The 24,663-nt window shown below is 45.9% G+C and overlaps 1 protein-coding gene across 2 annotated transcripts in view; it reads left to right on the forward strand.

The window, feature by feature from the left end:
- The window catches only part of MAD1L1 (mitotic arrest deficient 1 like 1), a 1,208,181-nt gene that overhangs the window by 565,632 nt on the left and 617,886 nt on the right, over positions 1–24,663 (forward strand). For both annotated transcript variants that reach the window (XM_082260829.1, XM_082260830.1), the window contains exon 13: positions 6,394–6,450. In XM_082260829.1, the coding sequence (XP_082116955.1) occupies positions 6,394–6,450 (57 nt within the window). The remainder of the gene's footprint in view (positions 1–6,393; positions 6,451–24,663) is intronic.

Genomic DNA, 24,663 nt, shown 5'->3' on the forward strand with positions numbered 1-24,663 from the left:
ACTTTATCAGTAGACAGCGCCTGGATTTGGGATTATAGGCTCTCGTTATGGAGGTCCTTCAAGCCCTTTGCTACAGGTGGATGACATCATATGTGAATCGGCTAAAGTCTAGGTTAAATACCAAACTGGACAGGTTTGTCCTCAGGTCCAGGTGCCCTGGAACCTTCACATTGGTTGCTCTGGTGATTCTGTGGGATAAGTTGAACTTATGCCCTTCTGACAGGAATTTGAACCTTCAGTCCCTGATGCAAGAAACCACAAAGGGCCCCCCTCCCCCTACCATCCAAGCCCAGGGCTTCTAGTTTTGGGAGGGCATCCATGGATATCCTCCCAGTACCCTGTCCTTTGGACACAGCTGATCGGTAAAGGGCCAATCACAGCGATTCAGGTTCAGCTCATCACATGTTAACAGACTTGCCAGTTATCAGCCGTCCTTTCCTCCCACACTGTGTGTAGAAAGGTGAGTCGCTAACCAGCAAGACTGTCAGTGCATTGTTTACACTGATAAGCAGGGCACTGATCATCAGTGGTGCCCATCAGTGCTGCCTGTCAGTGCCTCTTCAGCAGTACTCTGAGCTGGTAACATCATGATCACGAGGTTTAGATGTACAGCTGAAAACTGCAAAAAAGTACCTTTTTAACATATATACACAGGCAGGTGTACATTAGCTCTCCTAATTTCTATGTACTATGAACAGTTCTGAATTGCTTTTTAATTTCAATTTGTTTTTAGAATTTCGTTTTTTTAATGATGTCTTGCAATTTTAAAAATTAGTGGCAAATCCAGTTAATAAAAACAAATGTAGGTAAAGAGGAACACTGGTGGGTTGTTCTGTTTTGTGATGACCTTTGTAATACCAAGCAGGATAAGACTGTTTAGCAACTCTGATTTTAACCAGGGCAGTGAAGGCGAACCTTGGCACCCCAAATGTTTTGAAACTACATTTTCCATGATGCTCATGCACTCTGCAGTGCAGTTAAGCATCATGCGAAATGTAGTTCCAAAACATCTGAGGTTCCAAGCTTCGCCATCACTGAACTAAGGTGTTTGGTATAATTTTGCATTTCTAGTCATTAAGAATACGCCCAGTATTGTGTTGAGTGCTGAAAGAAAAAGCAGAGAATATTAGCTCTTCTACAAAAGAAATCCATTGCCTGTCTGGAGGATGCTTTCAAGACCCCTGCCTGCACTACGCTGGATACTGTAGAAAAAGTGAGGGTAATCCACCTAGTACTGGAAAATAGCCTTTTATTAGTTGAAACCCCAATATACCTATGTGATGATGGCATCTCAGTCAACCTCAAATTTCTATAGATGTACTAAATGTAGAACTTTTAGTGCTCACAAAGTGAGTGTGCATGTTTTTTTTTTTTCTTCAGTATGGATTGGGGAAAGGACTGTGTGTGCTTTAGTCGCGTCATTCTTTGGATTTGGTATAAATACAAAAATAGAAAACTGTTCCTTCAATGATTTTTCATTTAACCACTTGCTGACTGCCTAACGCCGATCTACGTCGGCAGTCAGCCCCTCACAGGCAAAGTGACGTAGGGCTACGTCACTAGCTTGTGAGGGTCTAGGGAGCGAGCGCGCGCCCCCGCGTGGTCACGGACCTCCCCGCGCGTGTGACCAGCGGACCCGATGTCCGCCGGTCACTCGGCGATCGGCGGGGGAGAGGGAGAATGTCAGGCAGCTTGTGTAAACAAGCTGCCTGTCATTCTCCTCGCTGTAAAGACACTGATAAAACGGATCTAGTATGTAGATCCGTTGATCAGTGTCCTTACAGCTCAAGCCACAGCCAATCACAGTAGAAAGCACGCCCCTAGGGATACACACAGCCCCTCCCTTCCAAATAAAGTTAACCCCTTCACAACCAGTGTATTTTTACAGTAACAGTGCATATGTATAGCACTGATTACTGTAGAAATGTCACTGGTAACCCCAAAAGTGTCACAAATGTCAGTCAAGGGTCCGATCTGTCCGCCCCAATGTCGCAGTACCGCAAAAAAAATCGCAGATCGCCGCCATTACGCGTTAAAAAAAAAACAACAAAAATGACAAAAATCTTTCCCTTTGTTAGTAAACGCAATAACTTTTGCGCAAACCAATCAAAATACGCTTTTTGCAATTTTTTTTACCAAACATATGTAGCATAAAACAAATTGGCCGAAAATTTTAAAAAATTTTGATCTTTACTTTTTTTTTTGGGGGAATTTCATATAAAAAAATGTGAAAAATATTGTTATTTTTGCAAAATTGACACTCTTTTTTTGTTTATAGCGCGTGATCAAAAATTGCACAGGTGATCAAATACCACCAAAAGAAAGCTCTGTTTGTGGGAAAAAAAGGACGTCAAATTCGTTTAGGTACAGCGTCGCACGACCGCGCAATTGTCCGTTAAAGTCACGCAGTGCCGAATCGCAAAATACCCCCTGGTCAGGAAGGGGGTAAAATCTTCCGGGGCTTAAGTGGTTAAAGGATGTTGGGCGGTAGGGGGATTGACTGAGCCAACCAATAACACATTTTGTTTGGTTCGTTAGGAACTTGATTAAATTCACATACTGTATATCCAACTTTACAGATACATGTGGAAGAGTTGGTTTTTAATGTATTTGATTAGGCTTCTTTTGTCTTGCCTGGCTTTTTGGATGTCTACATGACAGGAGAGTACAAACACAAGTGGGAATGTTTAATTTGACTGTATTTAATTCCTTTGTCTAGCCCAGTGTTTCTCAACCTTTTTTTAGCCAAGACACCCTTTAAAAATGATGGATAATCTTGATGCACCCTTTAGAAATTATGGACAGTCTGTAGGCACTTCATTCTAAAATTTCAAAGCTATTCTAATAGTTTTATATTCTGCAGCAACATCCACAAGCCCAAGTAGGACACCCAATGTTAGAGGTGATTTAATCTTTGAAAGCAAATAAACTTTTGCAAACTGGTACTGGGTAGTATTTCTGTGTTTCTCTTCTCCCTCAGTTTTTCTCCTTTACTCACCTAATGTGACCCAAACACTGATAAAGAGGGGCAGAGAAGGGTCAAACAATGATACTATGCAGGCGACTGACTTCATCCTCATCAACTAATGATGCCGTTGGTCATTAGGATGTTGGCAGCCAGAAGGTTGTAATGCTAAAAACCCATGGTTTGTGTAACTAAAAAAGCAGCCTTTATCCACACGCTTGCTTGTATACAATTTTTGGGCAATTTATCCAGACACCCCTAAAGAAACCTCAAGGAAACCCCAAGGTTGAAAAAGGCTGGTCTTTAAGGGAACACTTTATAAGGGCATTATGGAGGCATTAAAAGGACTGCTGTCGCCTTGCCCATTCAGAGCACAATTAGTGTCTTTGCAAAGGCACTTCACCAACTCACTGATACTTACCTTGCCAGTGCTCCCTGGCCACTTCATTCTCTCTTGTAACGGGTAGTAAAACTCCCAGTGTCAGATGCTAGAGGGAGTGATAACTTGTCTGCCTTTCTGAGTGACTGGCAGCTGACTGCTAGACCTGAGTGTTATCTTTTGGAACAGGTCCCATGAGCCCCAGTAACGTAAACATCCAATATTGTCCCTGGTAGTAATAAAGCCTGGCAAGGTGCATACTAGTGGGTCAGGCTGGACCCCTTTGCAAAGATGCTGTCAGTTTTCCCTAAATCGGCAAGCTGACAAGTCTGCTGCAAGAATCTGGTTTCTATTTATTTGGTCATGGTCACAAAAGCTTCCATAGAAGGCAACAATTTTTTCATTTATCCAGTAAATTATTCCTTTTTTGTGTTGTGCTAGCCTTTCCGCTAATGAGTCTAGGGTAAATAGCTTTTTAATAAAATGTCCTTGTATGCCACAACTTCAATCTATTTGAAGGGTGGAGATTGTGCTTCTGAATCTGGGAATAGATAATGGAAATAATGTCTTCTGAAAGTGATGATAACGCTTTTATTAACTTCTATTGTTTACTGCCAGAAATTAGCGTTCAAATAGAGAAGAATCCTAGTGCATTTGTGAATATTTCAGAAGGATGTTAATTGTCCCCAAAATCGCTGTGTGTCTTTCCATATCGATAGAAGCTGTTTCTTTTATGTGTAGTTCAAAATCCTCATTAGACTCCTGAAATCTCTCTGCATTATGAATCCTACTTAAAAGATAAAGTGACTGTTTAAATGCATGGTAATGGAAATTAATTTGCAAAGAAGTTTATTTAGACGCAAGCATTTCAATCTGTGAAAAAATTCTCTAATTAAAAAAAAAAAAAATAACTAAATACACCTAGAGACATTTTGAACATTGAGTTTCAAGATACGATGGCTGCTTTGTCTGCCTTAACGACATGATAAATGTGAAATCGTTTTAATCTTGAACAGTTTTATCAGAAGTGTTTCTGAAAATGTGGTCAATCTGTAGCTTGCTGTTTGCCTATCACATATAAATGTCTGCTAATCTGAAACAGTTGGTTGAATTATACAAATAAGGCAGCCAGTGCTCTTGTAGTTGCAATATATGCATGTGTGATACAATTAACACTTGCTTTTTTATGGTTGTGTGTTGGATCACCTAAATCAATATACTGTAGGTTGAATCACATGCTTGCTTTTGAAATTTCTTGGTTATTCCAATTGTTGGGTATATCTTTCTCCCGCCTGACTGGTGCAGTGAATGCATCAATTCACCACCCTCTCTTAGGGCTCTCTAATCACTTGACACCCAGGCCAATTCGGACACTTCTCACATACATGAAAAAATCAGATTTTTTTTTTTTTTGCTATAAAAATTACTTAAAACCCTCAAATATATTTTTGTTTTTGAAAGCAGAGACCCTGGAGAATAAAATGGTGGTTGTTTAACTTTTTTAGTTTAGTTTTGACAGGTACCCACTTCCACTTCTGCTCGGATTGCCTAGGTAGCAGGACATGTCATAGGTCCCAAAAGACTGCGTGACCATTAACAAAACGCAGTGCAGCTTGCACATGTGCAGTAGGCAGCTGGCTGTGAATCCGAGAGCAGCATAGTCTACTGCCCACAGTTTGGATGCCAGCATTGGGAACCCGAAGGCAAGTGAACCTCCTCTTTAATTTTAGTGCACACATATAAAAATAATACCCAGTTTTTCAGTAGCATAAAAAAAAGACGATGGTACGCCGAATAAATACATACCTCACGCTTTAAAATTGTGTACGTCTGTGGAACGGGAACAAACTACAGTACCTACAAATCTCCATAGATGACTAAAAAAAACCTTTGCAGGTTAGAATTACAAAGGAGGCCCAGTGCTAGAATTATTGCTTCCACTCTGACGCTCATGGCAATACCTTACATGTGTGGTGCGATCACAGATTACATATGAATCAATGTGTTTTATGTCAGCACTGTGGACATAACTTGGTAAATGGTGCCTTGCCCTAAATTGGATAGTATAGGTTTGGAACAGAGAAAGATGAACTTTAATGGCACAGCAAAACTCAAATACCATTAAAATGTAAATATTTTATTTTTTACAAAAATTCATTCAAAGTTCATAGCAACCAGCATCAACCGTAATATATGGTGGAACTCCCCAAGGAAGATAGATATAGGTTTATACCAGTGTGATGACCAGACCCACTATTACACGGGGGTGACCACTTAGAGGGGTGGTGAGATCCAGCTTAAAGTCGTGTTCCGCGACAGACTCACTTTTCTCAGGAGCTTTAGGAGCCCTTGCAAGGTCCATAAAGACACGGAGAGAGTTTGGGGTGGAGGAATTTGACTTGCCTGCACAAAGTTCTGACCTCAACCCGATAGAACACCTTTGCATTGAATTAGCGCGGAGACTGCAAGCCATGTCTTCTCATCCAACATCAGTGCCAGACCTCACGAATGTGCTTCTGGAATAATGGTTAAACATTCCCATAGACACACTCCTAAACCTTGTGGACAGCCTTCCCAGAAGAGTTGAAGCTATTAAAGCTGAAAATGGTGGGTCAACTCAATATTGAACCCTACAGACAAAGACTGGGATGTCATTGAAGGTTTTGTGCATGTAAAGGCAGGTGTCCCAATACTTTTGACAATTTAGTGTATCCTTGGATGCATTCTTCTGCATCCTATAATATGTGCACCCTATCATGGGCTGCTGTTCTTTACATTCTCGGTAGTACCAGACAGGTCGTACCACAGGTAAATAATGCAATAATCATGGTGGATTAATTTAATTTAGTTCAGCTTTATCATTTAATAAAGCTTTTGCATATTCCTGCCGATCTCTGAAATTGCTTAACTTTTTCCTCAAACTATTTGAAAAATACTCTTCCTGTGTATGTGTTCTTTTTATGTGTTCTAAATGTCCTATACTAATTAATGTATAGTATAGGTCAAAGGGTTAGGCTTTCCTGACATTCCTTTCTTTTTGATGTTTTAGACACAGTTATCTCAGGCCCTGGAAGAAGCTGGGATGCAGAAGCAAAGAGCTGAACTTGTGAGTATTAAAGGAACTACTAAGGCTTTCTAGGAAACCAATATATTGTGACATTTACCTTAGCTGAGTTTCCATCTGTTTTTACTGAATTAGTGTTGCTTTATTAAATCAACAAATAATCATTAGCACATCAGACCAAACATTTGCCTGCCTTATATGTCCTTGGTTTCCCCTTATATACTTTGTGTGTTCTGCTAATAACCACTCAACCACCCTCATGTCTATGAAGCTGTTGTGTCCCAATTGACATGAATAGAACTGACTGTGGGGTGATGCATGGAACTCCTGTGCATCCCTGTGCAGGTAAACACGGCCATCATACGGGTAGTATGTCCATGTGAAAGAGGCCTTAAAGAAAAGTAAAGCCAATGTTTCATATTCCGTGGCGGCTGGTGCTCAATGAGCCGGGGGGGGGGGGGGTGACCGACCACACCATCCCCCCCCCCCGGACCACATGGAGACAGGACAGCACAGGACGGACCCCCCCCCCCCCCCCCCGCACACCTGCATGCAGCAGCAGGCGGCGGCAGCAACTTCGGCTTCTTCCTCCTCCTCCATGCCCAATGGCATGGCTTCTCCTTTTGGGCAATCGGGAAACAGGTCTCAAAACCCGCTTCCTGATTGGCCAGGAGGAGGATCCATGTGACAATAGCGAATTTTCATTCGCTATTGTCACACAAGTGGGTAGACTCGGGGCGCACTGCTCTGTGCCCCGAGCCCACCTTTTTTTTAGCCTGTGAGAGCCTCTGGCTCCAATCACATGGTTAAAAAAAAAAGCCCCATTGAACTCCATGCGTCCGGCGCCCCACATGTGGATTAGGGGGCCAGACGCATGGATGGGGGGGGGGCCTGCGCCCCAAATGTCCAGCCCTCACGTTTCATATTCCTGATATGTGCCTGCTGTACCGTGTATTTGTATAAAAAATGATCCTGTCCCCTTTGTATTTCTTCCTTCATGTGAAATCTCTGGAGTTCCTGCAAGTCCCTCTGCTTTGCTATTAAAAATGACCACACTAATCAGAACACACCATGGTCAGTTCTTTAGCTGTGCTGGGAACTCACCCTGCATTTCTCCAATATTCAGACTTGTCATGACCCCCACCCGCTGCACAGCCTTTTACTGGGAAGATTGCCCCCCCCCCCTCCCTCCTCCCATGTGATCACTTAAAAAAATAGATATTAATACACAAATGTTTTGCTTTTTATTTTCTATTTTAAACTAATTGCGTTGTTTTACAAGGTTATTATTTACAATCACTTTAAATATGAACTTCGCCCCTTTAAAAAAAAATAACGGAAGCCACCTTTATATTTAGTGATTGCAATCTGCACAGAGATACTTGTAGGTAATTGTAGGCCTTTTGTTTCTTGCAAACGTTATTTTTCTTATCCTCCCCATTTGTGTATTAGTAGTCATTTTCACTAATGGATGACTCCTTTTCCCTTTACTGGAACTCTGCCTAGAACTCTTAATGTGCCTCCTGACACGTGACAGGAACTTTCTAGGATGCAGCTATCAGGCCCTGGTTACATAACCAGTGCCTCACTCCACTAAGAAGAGAAAAAACATTCTCTGTAGGTAAAAGCAAAACATATTTGTTTAACCGCTTGCCGACTGCGCACAGTATATTTACCGCGGCAGTCAGCCCCGGCCAGGCAGAGTGACGTAGATCTACATCGCTAGCCTGTGACCGGCTTTTGAGCCAATAGCGGGCGAGCGCGCGCCCGCCCCGGCTCGTTCACAGAGGAGTCCGCGCGTGTGACCGGCGGACCCGATGTCCGCCGGTTACACTACGATCGTCGGTCGAGCGGGAGAAAGGCGGGCGGCTTATGTAAACAAGCCGCCTGTCATTCTCCCCTGTGTAAAAATGGAGATCAGACGGTTCTACTATGTAGATCCGTTGATCTCTGTTTTTAGAGACATGTCCCATCACAGTTAGAAACACGCCCCTAGGACACACTTAACCCCTCCCTCTCCAATACAGTTAACCCCTTCCCTGCCAGTGTCATTTTTACAGTAACAGTGCATATGTATAGCACTGATTACTGCAGTAATGTCACTGGTACCCCCAAAAGTGTCAAAAATGTCAGTCAAGGGTCCGATCTGTCCGCCACAATGTCGCAGTCCCGCAAAAAAAATCGCAGATCGCCGCCATTACTCGTTAAAAAAAAAAAAAACACCAAAAATGACAAAAATCTTTCCCTTTGTTAGTAAACGCGATAACTTTTGCGCAAACCAATCAAAATACGCTTTTTGCGATTTTTTTTTTTTTACCAAACATAGGTAGCATAAGACAAATTGGCTGAAAATGTTAAAAAATTTTGATTTTTACTTTTTTTTTGGGGGGAATTTCATATAAAAAAGTGAAAAATATTGTTATTTTTTCAAAATTTACGCTCTTTTTTTGTTTATGGCGCATGATCAAAAAATCGCACAGGTGATCAAATACCACCAAAAGAAAGCTCTGTTTGTGGGAAAAAAAGGACGTGAAATTCGTTTAGGTACAGCTTCGCACGACAGCGCAATTGTCCGTTAAAATCACGCAGTGCCGAATCGCAAAATACCCCCTGGTCAGGAAGGGGGTAAAATCTTCCGGGGCTTAAGTGGTTAATGAATGTAGAGCTGCATGCAGAAGTGATTGGTTAAAGGTAAGAAAAGGCCACTTAAAAGTAGAATTCCGGGATAACCCTAACTAATCTTCAAATACTCTCTGCCCCCTCCTAAAATCTATACTAACTAACCTGTGTAACAATTTTCATGCCACTCCAGCTATCCTGTGTCATCCAACATCTGCTGCAGGCGAGAGGAGGGAGGGCTGGCAACATATGGATGACTGAGGCCTATGGGTGACATCATTGTTTCAGGTTTTACCAACCGTTATAGACTAAACTCTTTTCCCCCCATGTAGCTGTCCACTGGCTAACAGTGGAGATCACGTGACCAGACCAGAGTGGCCTGAAAGTAGGTTAAGTATATGCATCTTTCCTACACAGATTACTTAGCACAGATGTTAGGAGGGGGATTGGGGTATTTTTAAGTTTAGTTTGGGATATCCCAGAATCCTACTTTTAAGTCAATGGTTCTCCTTTACTTTCTCCTTGTGTTTCCAGTTCCCCCTTGCATGCTGCTCATTGCACTAGTTCCAGCAGTTTCACCTTCAAGATTTATAACCACTCTGGCCAATTCATATTATGATGATCGTGATCATGATTTCATAATCTCTTGGCCCACTGGGGGCACACTGCCTCTCTCACTTTTTTCTTAGCATCTCCGATATCCCACACTTGACGGTAAGGGTTAAATTTTCCTTACCTATAGTAGCAGCTCTCCTGACTCTAGTTCCTTATGTAGTTGCTCTTTGGGACATAATGCTCTCTTTTGTAGGCTTCTCCAGCCACATAACCTCTTTTTGCTTACCTTCAAAAGTTGTTTCCCTAATTATTTTGTTCTCCTAACTAAAGTGGTGTTAATTTTCCCTTGGTTCTGTGTTGTAAACCTCTGGGTGTCTAGATTTTCTCTTACTGGTTAACAATAATATGATGCTCCAAGCTATGAATCTCTAAGATAGTAGCTATGTTTAATACATGTAAATCTGTAATGCTTCCAAATATATCTTTAACCAATTTATCTCAATTCTTTTTTTTTTTTTGTTCTAAAGAATGAGCCAGTGTTGGCTCAGTGTATTTCACATCGGTTTGATCAAGGCCTGCCCCTGGGGCTTTTTAGCTGTGCGGGGGAAGAGAGTGAAATGCAGAATTATATATATTGTACAGTCTGTCATGTTTTCATTGTCTCTCATTTAGCATAAGGTTCGTGGGTACCCTCCAGGAGCTGCATCGTTGCTAATGGCTCCTGTGCCCCAGGGAGAGAGGCGAGGATTCATTTTCCTGAAATATAACTTTAATTTGTTAGGTAGAGAAGAAAAATCTGCCTTATAATCCAATGTAGATGGCATACAAATTGAGTTATACAATTAGCCTTTCAGATTAGGAAGTGCTTGATCTTTTGTCAGTGTCATCCTAATGACTTCTGTAACACCCCCCCCCCCCCCCCCACACACACACACACACACCTTTATATTTAATATAGCTGTGTTTGAAGTTTTGCCATACGTTTATATAGGCTTCTTGGCATACTTTCTCTTCTTGCATTAAGTTGAGATATAAATGTTAAAAATGCTCACTAGTCAGAATTGTAAATGATGAACTGAAAGACAATTAGGGAACACAGCCTGTTCATGATTTTTATTTTACATCTTGCTGAGCTACAGTACACCAGCCCTAAGCCTAACTCCCCCATGACAAATGTTTACCACTCCCTGTTGTTTATTTTTTGGCCTGTGATTACCTGTGAATTATGCTACAGGTGGTATAAGTTATGTTCATGCCATCCAGGCCAGAGAGTATGGGTTGGGTGATGTTGGTCATTACACAGCTGAAAAGGAAATGTGTAGACCTCAACTCAGTGAATAAACGAGAGACGGTCAGTACAGGAAGAGCTTTTGAAACAAGATAGGAAGCTGAGGATTCTGGGTATTATCCTCAAAAAATGTTAGGAACTTTGGTTATACAGGAGTTGGGCGCTACAAGTACCTTATTACTGGAGAAGCAATGCAGGCTAAAGCACAACAACACACAACCACACCAAATTAAAATCCTTGTAACCACATTCAGTTAAACTCAACAAGTAGAAAATGCAATACACAAACACAGACCCTAGGAGGGGTAGTGTATGTAACCCAGCGCAAAAACGAATACAATGCTCCTCTATTAGACATTAGGGAAAGGTGGCAATAATGAGTCCTCGTGAAAGTAAAGTCTGTTTGGAAAAAAACACACTTCAGCATCATCAGCATTCTCTCCTTCGTGCAAGCTCTGGAGTCTTCTTTCAAAAGGATGTAAGGCAAAAAACGAGTGGGAGAGAGCACCACTGTCTAGTCTAGTATACGTGTAGATATGGGTAAAAAAACACAGCATTTTAATATTAATAATGTCAGCTGTCAGTGGCTTCTGGAATCCTCCAATGGGATTGAACAATAAAGAAGAGGAAAATAATAAACCACTGTGTAAGCATAGTAATTGGTAAAGGAACTCATAGAAAATGGTGAAAGATTAGGTATTACACTCAGATAAACGGTAGGAGTATATGGCATCTCAATAGATCTACTGTGAAGACCTTATCAGGTGCAAACTCATACTTCGGTTTGCAACGTATCAGTGGACACAATTTCTCGGGTTCTCATATGGATATAAAATGATAAAAACAAAAAAGGACAACCAACTCTGTGTAGTATTAGTGAAAACAGTGATTTGAAGAGGAGAGTATAAATGCACTCACATTTGGGAGCTGAAACAAAGGCATTGCTCATAAAATACAGCAGATAGTGACCTCTTTTCTCTATCGCTCATTGACAGACGTAGTCTTCTTGATTCTCAAGAGCTGGGTTATGTTGTCTCCGCAGGAGTAGGACTAGGCAGAATGACAAAACGTTCTGGCTCCACCCTAGGGGGCAGTCCCTGAGGGTATATCCTCCCTCTCTCTGCTACAGGGAATCAGTTTTTTTCTGTCTAGTCAGGAGTAAGGACCTAAGTTCCTTGCTGGGATCTTTTGGTCCTGGCAAGACTTTTTTTCTTTAAGAAAAAGACATTTTTTAGGTAGTTTTCTCCAGTGTTTTTTTCCTGTGAGATCTTCAAGCAAAAATGCCGGACTGGGCGACACTTGTGGTCACCCCAGCCGGCCTACGAGCGCGTGCAGACCAGGCATTGCGCTTGGTCGGCCGCGACATATTCAAGTAAGTATGCGGGGCCGGGCGACGGGCTGGATGTGAGATCCAGTGGTCACCCCGGTTTCTGCCTAAAAGCGCGTGCAGACCAGTGCGCTGAGTCGGCCGCGACGGAGTCCCAGTAAAGGGACTGACTTTGCGAGTTAAAAGCTCGCTTGGACGCCAGGACCAGAGAGTCGAGGCGTCCACAAACCCCCACCTCGGTGGAGAGGGTATTATGAAGAGAGGGTGCCTGTCGGTTCGGTATGGTGAGTAAAACGTTCCCTTTTTTCCTCATTTATGAGGCAGTATATATTATGGGCCCCTCCATATATGGTCAGTATATATCTGACACTTACAAGTCCCCCTTGTAATACAGCATGTGTTTGTGGGAAGTGGACTTGGTTCAAGAGCTAACACTCTACCCAGCAGACTGTAACATTACAGCAAACATAGGAGGTATAATCCTACCTTATGTGCAGTGTATCTCTGTAGATCCATATGTCACCTCTCAGCAGAGTGCAGGTGGATGTGCTGGGAAGACGATATCGGCGGTCCGCCGCCATTTTGCCGTAGACCGAATGCATGTATGTCCTCAGGTCACGCCGGCCGCCATGTTTTTGGAGTCTTATGTCTCTTCTATGGGGGCGGCCATGTTTTGTGAGCCCAGCTTCCTCGTGGAGGGCTGGGAACGCCGGAAGGCGTACACAGGGGGCGGAGCCACGCCTTCTGCCCGGGAAAAAGCAAACAGCTCCTTCCAGTCTGTGTAAGACAGACGCTGGCTGCAGTTTGTTGGAAACTGCACTGCATCGGTTGGTGAGCCTTGGGGGTCCCTCTCTCTCTCTCTGGGATCGAGAAGCAGGTACTCTGAGGGGCGCTATTGCGCTAGGGGGAGACACACAAAAAAAAAAAAAAAAAGTTTTTTTGTTTATTGCTGGCAAAAGTGTCCTGTATTAACATGGACCCTGCCACTCATGTATCTCCTCCGGATCCCCTCGAGGGGTCTGCGGGATCCTCCAGCACCCCATTGACAATTGAATCTTTGTCAGCTATTATGGAAACTTTTGTGTCCCGGGTGGAAGTGGCTTGTCAGGGACAGGGCGCAAGAAAGCAACCCCCGCCTAACCCCTTATTATCTGAAACCTCGGATTCAGACTCTGAGCCTATTTCTGCAGTTGCAGGTACTTCATCTGGTATTGGTGTCTCGGGTCCTGTCTCTTCAGACAGTGAGGAGGATGTTTCGGCATCTGCCATAGCCCGAGAGGAAGCGTTGGTAAACGCACTCATTGTATCTGTTCAAGAGACTTTAAGGTTACAGGGTATTCCATCAGAAATAGCTGAAACTGAGATCCCTTTTGGGACTAAAAAGCGCATCAAAGTGGCAAAGGTTTTTCCATTGCCCAAATGTTTTGGCAATCCAATCGATGAAGAATGGCGTCTGCCAAAACGCACTTTTAATATTTCCAAACGCATTGACAGGCGTTATCCGTTTGAGGAAACCCTTATTAAGAAATGGACAGAACCACCTGTGGTGGATTCACCTATTGCTAGATTGAATAAAGCCACGGTTATTCCTTTAGAAGACGCTCCGTCTTTTAAAGATCCAGTGGATCGCAAGATAGAAGCTATGTCTCGCACCATGTTTTCCTTGATTGGATCAGCTTTCAGGCCAATAATTGCTATTGGACTGGTTTCGCAGGCTGTAACTGAATGGACCAAGTGGTTACGCCGGGACTTAGAAGAAGTCCCTCAGGCGGTATCAGATTTGTTGGAACAAATGATACAGGGGTTACAGTTTGTATGTGATGCGGCGTTAGACGCCACTCCATTAATGGCGCGAGCATCAGTCTCAGCAGTGGTTCTCAGGCGTACACTGTGGCTAAAAGGTTGGATAGCCGACCAAGGTTCCAAAAAAGCATTGGCTAATATCCCCTTTTCAGGAGAGCGTCTATTTGGAGCCAACTTAGATGAGATCATTAAGGATCTCACCGGTGGAAAAAGCACCTTTTTACCGCAAAATTTTAAAGGTAGAGGAACTCGTCAAAGACGAGGGCCTTCTTTTTCTGCTCACAAGAGGTTTTTTCGTCCAGCGGGTGAAAAAACTAAGTCCTCCAAAGCTCCTGCAGGAGGCGTCAGGGGTCGTTGGTCGGGCAAGCAAAAGCCCGCCCCCTCCAGACCTGAAGATAAACCATCCAAAGCCTGAAGGTGCGCCCCCACCCATAACTGGGGTGGGGGGACGTCTTCGCCGGTTCCCGGATCCATGGCTTTCCAGAATCCCGGACAAATGGGTTTGCGAAGTCATAAAGTCAGGGTACAAGATCGAGTTTCGATCTCTCCCACCGGCGCGATTCTTCCCTTCCAATATCCGACTATCTCCGGATCGTCTAGAAGATCTGCGGAGAGCAGTCACAGATCTACTACAACAAGGAGTGGTAGTCCACGTTCCTTGGACAGAACGGTTTCAAGGGTTTTATTCAAACCTGTTTACAATACCCAGGAAAGAGGGCAAAGTGCGTCCAATTCTGGACTTAAGAGCGCTCAATTCTTTCGTCAACATAAGAAGATTCAGAATGGAGTCCATTCGCACGGTAGCAGCCTTCCTGCATCCAGGGGATGTCCTAGCGTCCATAGACATCAAGGACGCCTATCTTCACATTCCCATTTTCGCAGGACATCAGCGTTTTCTACGCTTTTCCGTAGAGGAGAACCACTATCAGTTTGTGGCGTTACCTTTCGGTCTCGCCACGGCTCCGCGGGTCTTCACAAAGGTGTTGGCCCCTATGTTGGCACTTCTGCGCCAAAGAGGTATATCGATTCTAGGTTACCTAGACGATCTTCTGCTTCATGCAGAATCTCCTCAGACCTTGCTACAAAACATAAAAATTACTATGATTTCTTTACAGGAATTCGGGTGGCTGGTGAACCAGCAAAAGTCATTTCTGGTTCCCACCCAGAGGCTCGAATATCTGGGTCTAATTCTAGACACAGTCAGGACGAGAGTTTTCCTTCCGGTAGGGAAACTTCGAAAGATTCAATCAGCAGTCCAGTTGTTACTGTCCAACAGCTGGTCTTCCCTTCGGACGTGCATGAGGGTTCTGGGGTTGATGGTGGCTTCATTCGAAGCAGTCCCATTTGCCCAGTCCCATACTCGAATTCTTCAGCAAGAGATTCTTCTCAGATGGAATCGGAATCCGGAATCCCTGGACAATCAGATACGATTGAGCAAACAGACCAGAGAGTCTCTGGTTTGGTGGCTTCGGTCTCCAATGCTCAGCCAGGGAAAGTCATTTCTGCCAATATATTGGACGATAGTGACCACGGATGCCAGTCTATCCGGATGGGGAGGAATTCTTGGTCAATTATCTGCCCAGGGACTTTGGTCCCCGGAAGAATCCAGATTACCGATAAATGTATTGGAACTGAGAGCGATCAGACTTTGTCTGATTCACTGGACCGAGCAGCTCCAGGGCAGCCCGGTTCGGATCCAGTCGGACAATGCCACGGCCGTGGCTTATGTCAATCATCAGGGGGGCACCAAGAGTGTCCGAGCGGCCAAAGAAGTGGCTTGCATTCTTCGCTGGGCGGAACGATTTGTTCCAGCAATCTCTGCGGTGTTCATTCCGGGGGTGGAGAATTGGCAGGCAGATTATCTCAGCCGTCAGACCCTGGATCAGGGGGAATGGTCCCTCCATCCAGACGTTTTCCACCAGTTGTGCCTGCGGTGGGGCACCCCGGATGTGGATCTGTTGGCATCACGATTCAACAGGAAAGTTCAGAGATTCGTGGCTCGCTCCCGCGATCCTCTAGCAGAAACCGCAGACGCACTGATCGCCCCGTGGGGGCAATACCAGCTAATGTATGCCTTCCCTCCTCTCGCGTTACTGCCAAGACTTCTTCGCAGGGTAGAGGAGGAAGGAATCCCAGTAATCCTGGTAGCTCCGGACTGGCCTCGTCGAGCTTGGTACGCCGACATGGTCAGACTGGTGGCGGATGTCCCGTGGAGACTTCCTCTCAGAGAGGATCTACTGTCTCAGGGACCGATCTTCCATCCTGCTTTACGATCGCTGGCTTTAACGGCCTGGCTATTGAGACCCAGGTGCTGAAGGACAAAGGTTTGTCAGCTTCAGTTATTCCTACTCTAGTTGAAGCAAGGAAAGCGACTTCCAGAAAGATTTATCATCGCACATGGAAGTCCTACATTGCATGGTGTGAACCTTTGGGGTTCCGTCCTCGGTCTTATTCGATTAGTCGAATATTGGTTTTTCTGCAACAAGGGGTTGAGCAGAAACTGGCCTTGAGTACTATCAAGGGTCAGGTCTCAGCATTAGCCATCTTCTTTCAGAAGCCTTTGGCTACTCATTCCTTGGTGCGGAATTTCATCCAGGGGGTGCGACATCTGGCTCCGCCAGTGCACGCGCCGTTACCCCCCTGGGATCTTAATTTAGTGTTGTCGGTTCTTCAGAAACCTCCCTTTGAAGATATTAGGGAGATTCCTCTACCCACGTTGTCCCAGAAGGTGGCCTTCTTGGTGGCTATTACTTCTGCACGCAGGGTGTCAGAACTGGCCGCATTATCTTGTCGTTCACCATATCTGGTGGTTCATAGAGATAAGGTGGTTCTTCGTCCGAATCCATCCTTCCTACCAAAAGTAGTTTCAGAATTTCATCTGAATGAAGAAATTGTATTACCTTCCCTGTGTCCTAAGCCCAGTCATCCTCGGGAATTTGCTTTGCACTCCTTGGATGTGGTCCGGGCGATCAGGGTATACTTGAAAACGACAGACTCGTTTCGCAAGACGGATTCACTTTTTGTGATCCCAGATGGACCCAAAAAGGGGTTGCCTGCATCTGCCACGACCATTTCCAGATGGATCAGACAGACGGTAGTGCAGGCTTATCCTATTAAGGGTCGGGAGCCCCCGTTCCCTGTTAAGGCGCACTCCACTCGGGCACTTAGTGCGTCATGGGCCTTTCGCCATCAGGCGTCAGTGGTCCAGGTGTGCAAGGCGGCTACCTGGTCGTCGGTGCATACCTTCTCTAAACATTATAAAGTTGATGTAATGGCATCGTCTGATGCCTCATTTGGCCGCAAGGTTTTGCAGGCCGCAATTTGAGGAGACCAGTGGTCTACCTCGAGGGTTTTTTCCGTTGAAAAATTTTTCTTTAGTCTCATTCTTTGTTTATAATGAGCCTTTAAAACTTCTAGTTTGGCACCGGTTGGGCCTACTAGATTGGATTTGATTTTGTCAATCCCACCCCTCATTTGTGGCACTGCTTCTGGATGTCCCAGCTCTTGAGAATCAAGAAGACTACGTCTGTCAATGAGCGATAGAGAAAAATGGATTTTTGTAAGAACTTACCGTAAAATCCTTTTCTCTTAAGCTCATTGACAGACGTAGTACCCGCCCCTCTATCATTGAGTTGGGTTGGGTTAAATTCTCTGTACTGCTTTAAACAGAACTGATTCCCTGTAGCAGAGAGAGGGAGGATATACCCTCAGGGACTGCCCCCTAGGGTGGAGCCAGAACGTTTTGTCATTCTGCCTAGTCCTACTCCTGCGGAGACAACATAACCCAGCTCTTGAGAATCAAGAAGACTACGTCTGTCAATGAGCTTAAGAGAAAAGGATTTTACGGTAAGTTCTTACAAAAATCCATTTATCTATCTATGATATTAGGCATAGCAAAGTGTCTGGTGGATATCTTGTCAGCCAGTGGGGTTACTCTGTTTCCCAAGTATAAAACAATTGTAGACAATGAGAGCGTTTTTGCCACTCTAAGGGCTCATATACACAGGGCATCGGAAAACTCTTTCTGAACGCTGGAAACTTGACAGCTGTAAACCAATGGTGAAAAATGTCCATTTTACAGTTTTTACGTACCAAGTTTATGTAAGTTTAGCAGCAGTTATGAGCATTTGAGGTTTGAAGTATTTTTAAAGATAACTTCAGGAGACCCTCCTAAATGCCCACATTGCATGAAAAACAAGTACAATATTAACTATTTCAGCCATTCTGTGAAAGAAGAGAGAGCAGCGTGCTTGTAAATAGCGGTCTTATTTTTTGTGTTTTCGCTTTGGATCCCATTATGATCATGTGTGAGAAAATACTCCTGATGTTGCTGTTGTTGAGGCTCCAAAGATGAAGGAAATTACACGAGAAGACCAGAGTTATTTGCTACTGGACTCATCCATTGATGCAGGCAACAATGTGGTGAAACTTGTTTTTCTCTTTTGTTCATTGATGGACACAGCTCCTGATCTTCTTAAACATTGGGTTATACTGCCCCCTACAGGAGTCGGACACTAGGCAGAAAAAAAAAAGTCTGGCTACGCCTATGGGCAGTCTGTGGGGGTATACTCCCTCTGTCTGCTATAGGTACTTAGTTTTTTTCTACCTAGTCAGGAGTAAGGACCTGGTGCCTTGCTGGGACCCCTGGTCCTGGCAATTTTTTCATTTTGGATAAAACCCAGGAGAAAAAAAAGTTTTCTGTGAGTTCTACAATCAACTATCGGACTGGGCGATGGGATGGATAATCAAGATCCAGTGGTCACCCCAGTCTGGCCAGCGAGTGCACGCGGACCTCAGCTCTGTCCTAGGTCAGTCGCAACATAGCCCCCACCCGACGGTTAAAAGCCTCGCGAGGTCGCATACGACCAGGCTCGGCCCGAGTCGCAGTGTTCCTCCAGCCGACATCCCCCCACTTAGATGGAGAGGAGCTTCTGTCTGGAGTGGTGCCCGTCTTGTTCCTGGTATTGTAAGTCAATGTCCCCCTCTCACCAACAGGGTTTTGGGGTGAACGTGGGCCCCTCCATGGGATGGCCGGAACCCTGGGTTCCCCTCCTTCCCATTAGGCACCCCTCCTCATCGGTCTGGTGGTCCTTTTCGACCACCCCCCCGCTTCACTGACGCTGGGGCTGTGGCGTGGCCTGGTTCACCGCCTAGGGTGTGGGCATGGTGCTGTGCTGGAAATAGGGGTGGGGGGTGCGCTGCCGGCGATTAGCTGTGGGGGGAGGGCTGTACCTTGTGCCAGCCTTCCTGCCTGTGCCGTTTTCTGAGGCCTAGAGATCCCTCCTGGTACCACCATTTTCTTGTAGCCTGTGTGCTTAATGCACGGCTGCCATGTTTGTGTTGTCCAGCGGGCATTTTTTGATGGTTTGCCATTGAAAATAGTGGCGGCCCTGACAGTGGAGCCCTCTGGGCAGCGATTTGTGGCATTGGCAGCCCCTCCTCATCCCCTGGTGCTGACTTCTAGACTGACTTTATATTTCCTGATCGCCGTTCATGCAGTGCAGATTCTTCTGGTAGCTGTGATTCTGCTTTCTGCGGGGTTGTGAGTCTGGTGGGGTCCTCTCCCTCTCTATTTAGGATCGGTTGCTACTCTGTGGCTGGCAACCAGGTGGGCTGCCAGAGCAGTGTCCCTTTGCAGTGTTTTACACTTTTTTGTGGGGTCCGCCTGGTAACTCATGGAGTCTTTGGAGCACATCTCCCCACATGATCCCCTCTCTAAGCCTGCGGAGCCCTCCGGGTCCTATTCATCCATCAATCCACTGACGGTAGTCCTGGAGTAATTGGTGTCCTGGGTGGAGGTGCTTTCATCTGTCTCATTAGATCCTGAATCTGATTAAGCCACCGCTGATGCGGGTCACCCTGCTGGGTCTGCTACCATGCGCCCTGAATCCTCAGGTAGTAAGGAGGATTCCTCCACTTAAGCAACCACGTACAATAAGGCGCTGGTGGACGCACTAATTGTAGCTGTGCGTGGGACCTTGAAGATGGAGGATGCTGCTGAAGCTTCGGTGGAGGCGCAGGTTCCCTTTGGCCCGGTTTCCAGATTAAACAAGGCAAGCATTATTCTAGTTGTAGAGTCCCCGATCTTTAACCACTTAAGCCCCGGAAGATTTTACCCCCTTCCCGATCATGCCCTATTTTGCGATTCGGCACTGCAGGACTTTAACGGACAATTGCGCGGTCGTGCACGCTGTACCTAAACAAATTTGACGTCCTTTTTTTCCCACAAACAGAGCTTTCTTTTAGTGGTATTTGATCACCTGTGCGATTTTTTGATCATGCTCTATAAACAAAAAAAAGAGCGTAAATTTTGAAAAAATAACAATATTTTTCACATTTTTTTTTATATGAAATTCCCCCAGAATTTTTTAACATTTTTGGCCAATTTGTTTTCTGCTCCATATGTTTGGTACAAAAAATCGCAATAAGAGTATTCTGATTGGTTTGCGCAAAAGTTATTGTGTTTACTAACTACGGGAAAGATTTTTTTTTTTCGAGTAATGGCGGCGATCTGCGATTTTTTTTTTTTTTTTTTTTTCGGGACTGCAACATTGCGGCAGACGGATTGGACCCTTGACTGACATTTTTGACACTTTTGGTGGTACCAGTGACATTACTACAGTAATCAGTGCTATACATATGCACTGTTACTGTAAAAATGACACACTGGCAGGGAAGGGGTTAACTTTATTGGAGAAGGAGGGGTTAAGTGTGTCCCTAGGGGCGTGTTTCTAACTGTGCAGGGATGTGGCTGTTCATGTAACAGCAGAGATCTATGGTCCTACATAGCAGGACCGTATGATCTCTGCTGTTACACAAGGGAAAATGACAGGCGGCTTTGTTTACATTAGCCGCCTGCCTTTCTCCCTTTGTAACTGACGATCACGAGTGACTGGCGGACATCGGGTCCGCCGGTCACTCGTGCGGAGGTGTTCGTGAACGAGCGGGGGCGGGAGCGCGCTTCTGGCTGCACGCGCTCGCCCCCTATTGCCTCACAGGCGAGTGACGTATCGGTACGTCACTTTGCCTGCACGGAGCTGACCGCCGCAGTATATGTACTTGCAGCGGTCGGCAAGTGGTTAAGGACCCGGCTGACAGGAAAGCGGAAGCTGTGGCCCGCAATATGTGCACCCCGGCATTGTCCTGGTGTTACAGACTCTGACTGAATGGGCTAGGCTCTTGCGCCATGACCTGGAGGGGGAGTAGCTCCCCCCTGCCTTTGCTGAACTGGAGGCTGGTCCAGGGGCTGCAGTTCATCTGTGATGCCTCTTTGGATGCGGCTCCCCTGGTGGCTTGGATCTCTGTTTCGGCAGTGGTCCTTCGGCGTGTCTTTTGGCTTAAATGCTGGTCTGCTGACCAAACTTCTAATAAGGCCTTGACTGATCTTCCCTTTTAAGGAGATTGCCTGTTTGGTGCTACCCTGGATGACATCATTAAAGGTCTCACGGGGGGTAAGAGTACTTTTCTTCCTCTGGCTACTAAGGGCAAGGACCCTCGTCGTAGATGTTGGCCCTCCTTCTCGGCTCATAAGGAGGGGTTTCCTCAGTTGTGTCTCCGGTGGGGTATCAATGAGGCGGATCTGTTGGCGTTCCAAATCAACAGAGAGTTTCAGAGGTTTGTGGCTGAGTCATGGGATCCTGTGGCTGAGGCCGCAGACATGTTGGTGATCCTGTGGGGTCAGTATCATCTGATTTAGGCCTTCCCTTCTCTCAAACTTCTGCCAAGACTTCCACGCAGGAAGTCCCTCAGGGTTGACTGACATGGGATCGGGCTCATCAGGGCCTCCTCTGGAGGATCCAAGCAAACGTGGTCTGGCAAGTCAAGAGCAGGCTTCTCCAGACCCGCAGACAAGACCCCTTCAGTATGAATGTGCGCCCTCACCCGTATCTGGGGGGGACGTCTTTGCTGGTTTCTGGACGTGTGGGCTCTCCTGGTACAAGTCAGGTGGGTCCACGAGGTCATTCGGTCCGCCTACAGGATCAAGTTTCATTCATACCTTCTGATAAGGTTCTTCCTTCCAACATGTGGATGTCCCCATTCCACTTACAGACTCTTTTTTGGGGGGTGCAAGACCTTTTACTTTAAAGTGTGATGGTCCAGGTTCCAACTTGGGAACGTTTTTAGGGGTTTTACTCATACCTGTGTTTAGTCCCCAGGAAGAAAGTAAAGGTGCGTCCAATTCTGGACCTCAAGGTGCTGAACTACTTTGTGCGGGTGCAGAAGTTCAGAATGGAGTCCATTCGCACAGTGGTGGCTTCCCTGCATCAGGGGGATTTTTCTTACCTCCATCGACATCAAGGAAGCTTACCTTCACATTCCAATATGTGTCGGTCTCCAGCGATTCCTCCGCTTTGCTGAGGGAGAGGAGCATTATCTGTTTGTGGCATTACCCTTTGGTCTCGTTTCTACTCCTCGGGTCTTCACAAAAGTGTTGGCCCCGGTGCTAGCATTGTTACGCCAATGGCGGATCGTGGTACTGGGCTACTTGGACGACAACCTTCTGTGGAGCGAAGTTTCCTACTGCTCTGGTGGAAAACCTTGAAATCCCTATACAAGCCTGATGGTGTTTGGCTGGATTCTGAATTTTCAGACGTTTTCACTGGTTCTATCCACAAAGCTGGACTATCTGGGTCTGACTCTGGACTCAGCTTTAGCCAGAGTGTTTCTTCCTCTGGACAAACTCCAGAAAGTGCAGGCTGTAATTCATCTCCTGCTGTCCAGCAGATGGTAATCCCTCTGGACTTGCATGCGGGTGCTAGGCTGATGGTGTCTACCTTCAAGGCGGTTCCGTTTGCACAGTTCCATACGAGGTCCTTGCAAGGGAGATTCTAGCCAAATAGGACAAGAATATGCAGTCTCGCGACCATCAGATCCGGCTGAGCCAGGGAATGAATGAGTCCCTGATATGGTGACTTTATGCTTCGTCTAGGCAAATCCTTCCTCCCCTTGTATTGGATAGTGGTCACCACGGATGCCAGCTCGGCAACATTTCTTCTAAGGGGATCTGGACCCTGGACAAATCCAGACTACCGATCAATGGGATCTTCAGGGATGTCCAGTGCGCATTTAATCGGACAATGGCATGGCCATGGCTTATGTCAATCACCAAGGGGGCACAAGAAGTTTCCTGACGGCTCTGGAGGTAGCCGGCATTCTAAGGTGGGCAGAACCGTTCGTTCTAGCCCTCTCCACCGTACACATTACCAGGGTGGAAAACTGACAGGGGGATTACCTCAGTTTGCAGGCGTTGGACCAAGGGGAGTGCTCCCTTCATTCGGAGGGGTTTCCCCAGTTGTGTCTCCGGTGGGGTATCCCTGAGGTGGATCTGTTGGCGTCCCGGCTCAAAAGAAGGGTGCAGAGGTTTGTGGCTCGGTCATGGGATCCTCTGGCTGAGGCCGCAGACGTGTTGGTGACCCTGTGGTATCAGTATCATCTGATTAAAGCCTTCCCTCCTCTCAAACTTCTGCCAAGACTTCTAAGCAGGATTAAGGCAGAAGGGATTCCGGTCATCTTTGTGGCCCCAGAATGGCCTCGCCGGGCTTGGTGCGCCGATCTGGTGCGGCTAGTCATTGACGTTCCTTGGAAGCTTCCTCTCAGGGAGGATCTGCTGTCCCAAGGACCAATGATCTTCCATACTGCTTTACAGTCGCTGGCTTTGATGGTCTGGCTGTTGAACGCCAGGTGCTGAGGGATAGAGGTTTGTCTGAGTCGGTGATTCCAATGCTGTTAAAAGCTAGGAAGATCTACCATCGTACGTGGAAGACGTATATTGCATGGTGGGAATCTCTTGGGGTTCATCCTCACTCTTTTTTTGGTGGCTCGGATCTTGACCTTCCTTCAACGGGAGGTTGAGCAGAAATTGGTCTTAACTAGTAAAAAGGGTCAGGTGTCGGCCTTAGTAGTCTTCTTTCAATGACCCTTGGCCACATACTCCTCGGTGCGTACTTTTCTTCAGGGAGTTAGGCACTTGACCCCTCCAGTGCGGTCTCTGTTGCCACCTTGAAACCTCAATTTGGTGCTCCCAGTCCTCCAAAAACCTCCTTTTGAGAATCTTCGGGAGGTTCACCTGCTTACGCTGTCCCAGAAAGTGACTTTTTTGGGGCTTTCACCTCTGCACACAGGGTGTCGGAATTGGTGACATTACCCTGTCATTCACCTTACTTGGTGGTTCAATGTGATAAGGAAGTTCTTCGCCGCTGTCCGTCGTTCCTTCCTCAGGTTGTCTCTGATTTTCATTTGATTGCCTTTCCTGTGTCCCAGGCCAAACATCCAAAGGAAATTGCTTTGCTTCCTCTGCGACCATTTCCAGATGGATCAGACAGATCGTGATTCAGGCCTATTCCATCAAGGGTCGGGTTCCTCCTTTCCCTGTCAAGGCGCACACTACTCGGGTGCTCAGTCTCTCCTATGCCTTCCGTCATCAGGCGTCACTGACGCAGGTTTGCAAGGCGGCCACCTTGTCGTCAGTGCACACTTTCACAAAGTTCTACAAAGTGGATGTGTTGGCATCTGCAGATGTTTCCTTTGGCTACAAGGTTTTGCAGGCTGCTGCTTAGAGGACCTGGTCCTCTTTGAGGCTGTATTGTTTTTTTCAGGTGAGCTCCAGTTGTTTTGGTTGAGCTCCTGTTTACCTGATTGGCCATAGTTAGCATTGGAAATTTCA

Source organism: Pelophylax lessonae (assembly GCF_965119305.1).
Source record: "Pelophylax lessonae genome assembly, chromosome: 6".
Classification (NCBI taxonomy): Eukaryota; Metazoa; Chordata; class Amphibia; order Anura; family Ranidae; genus Pelophylax; species Pelophylax lessonae.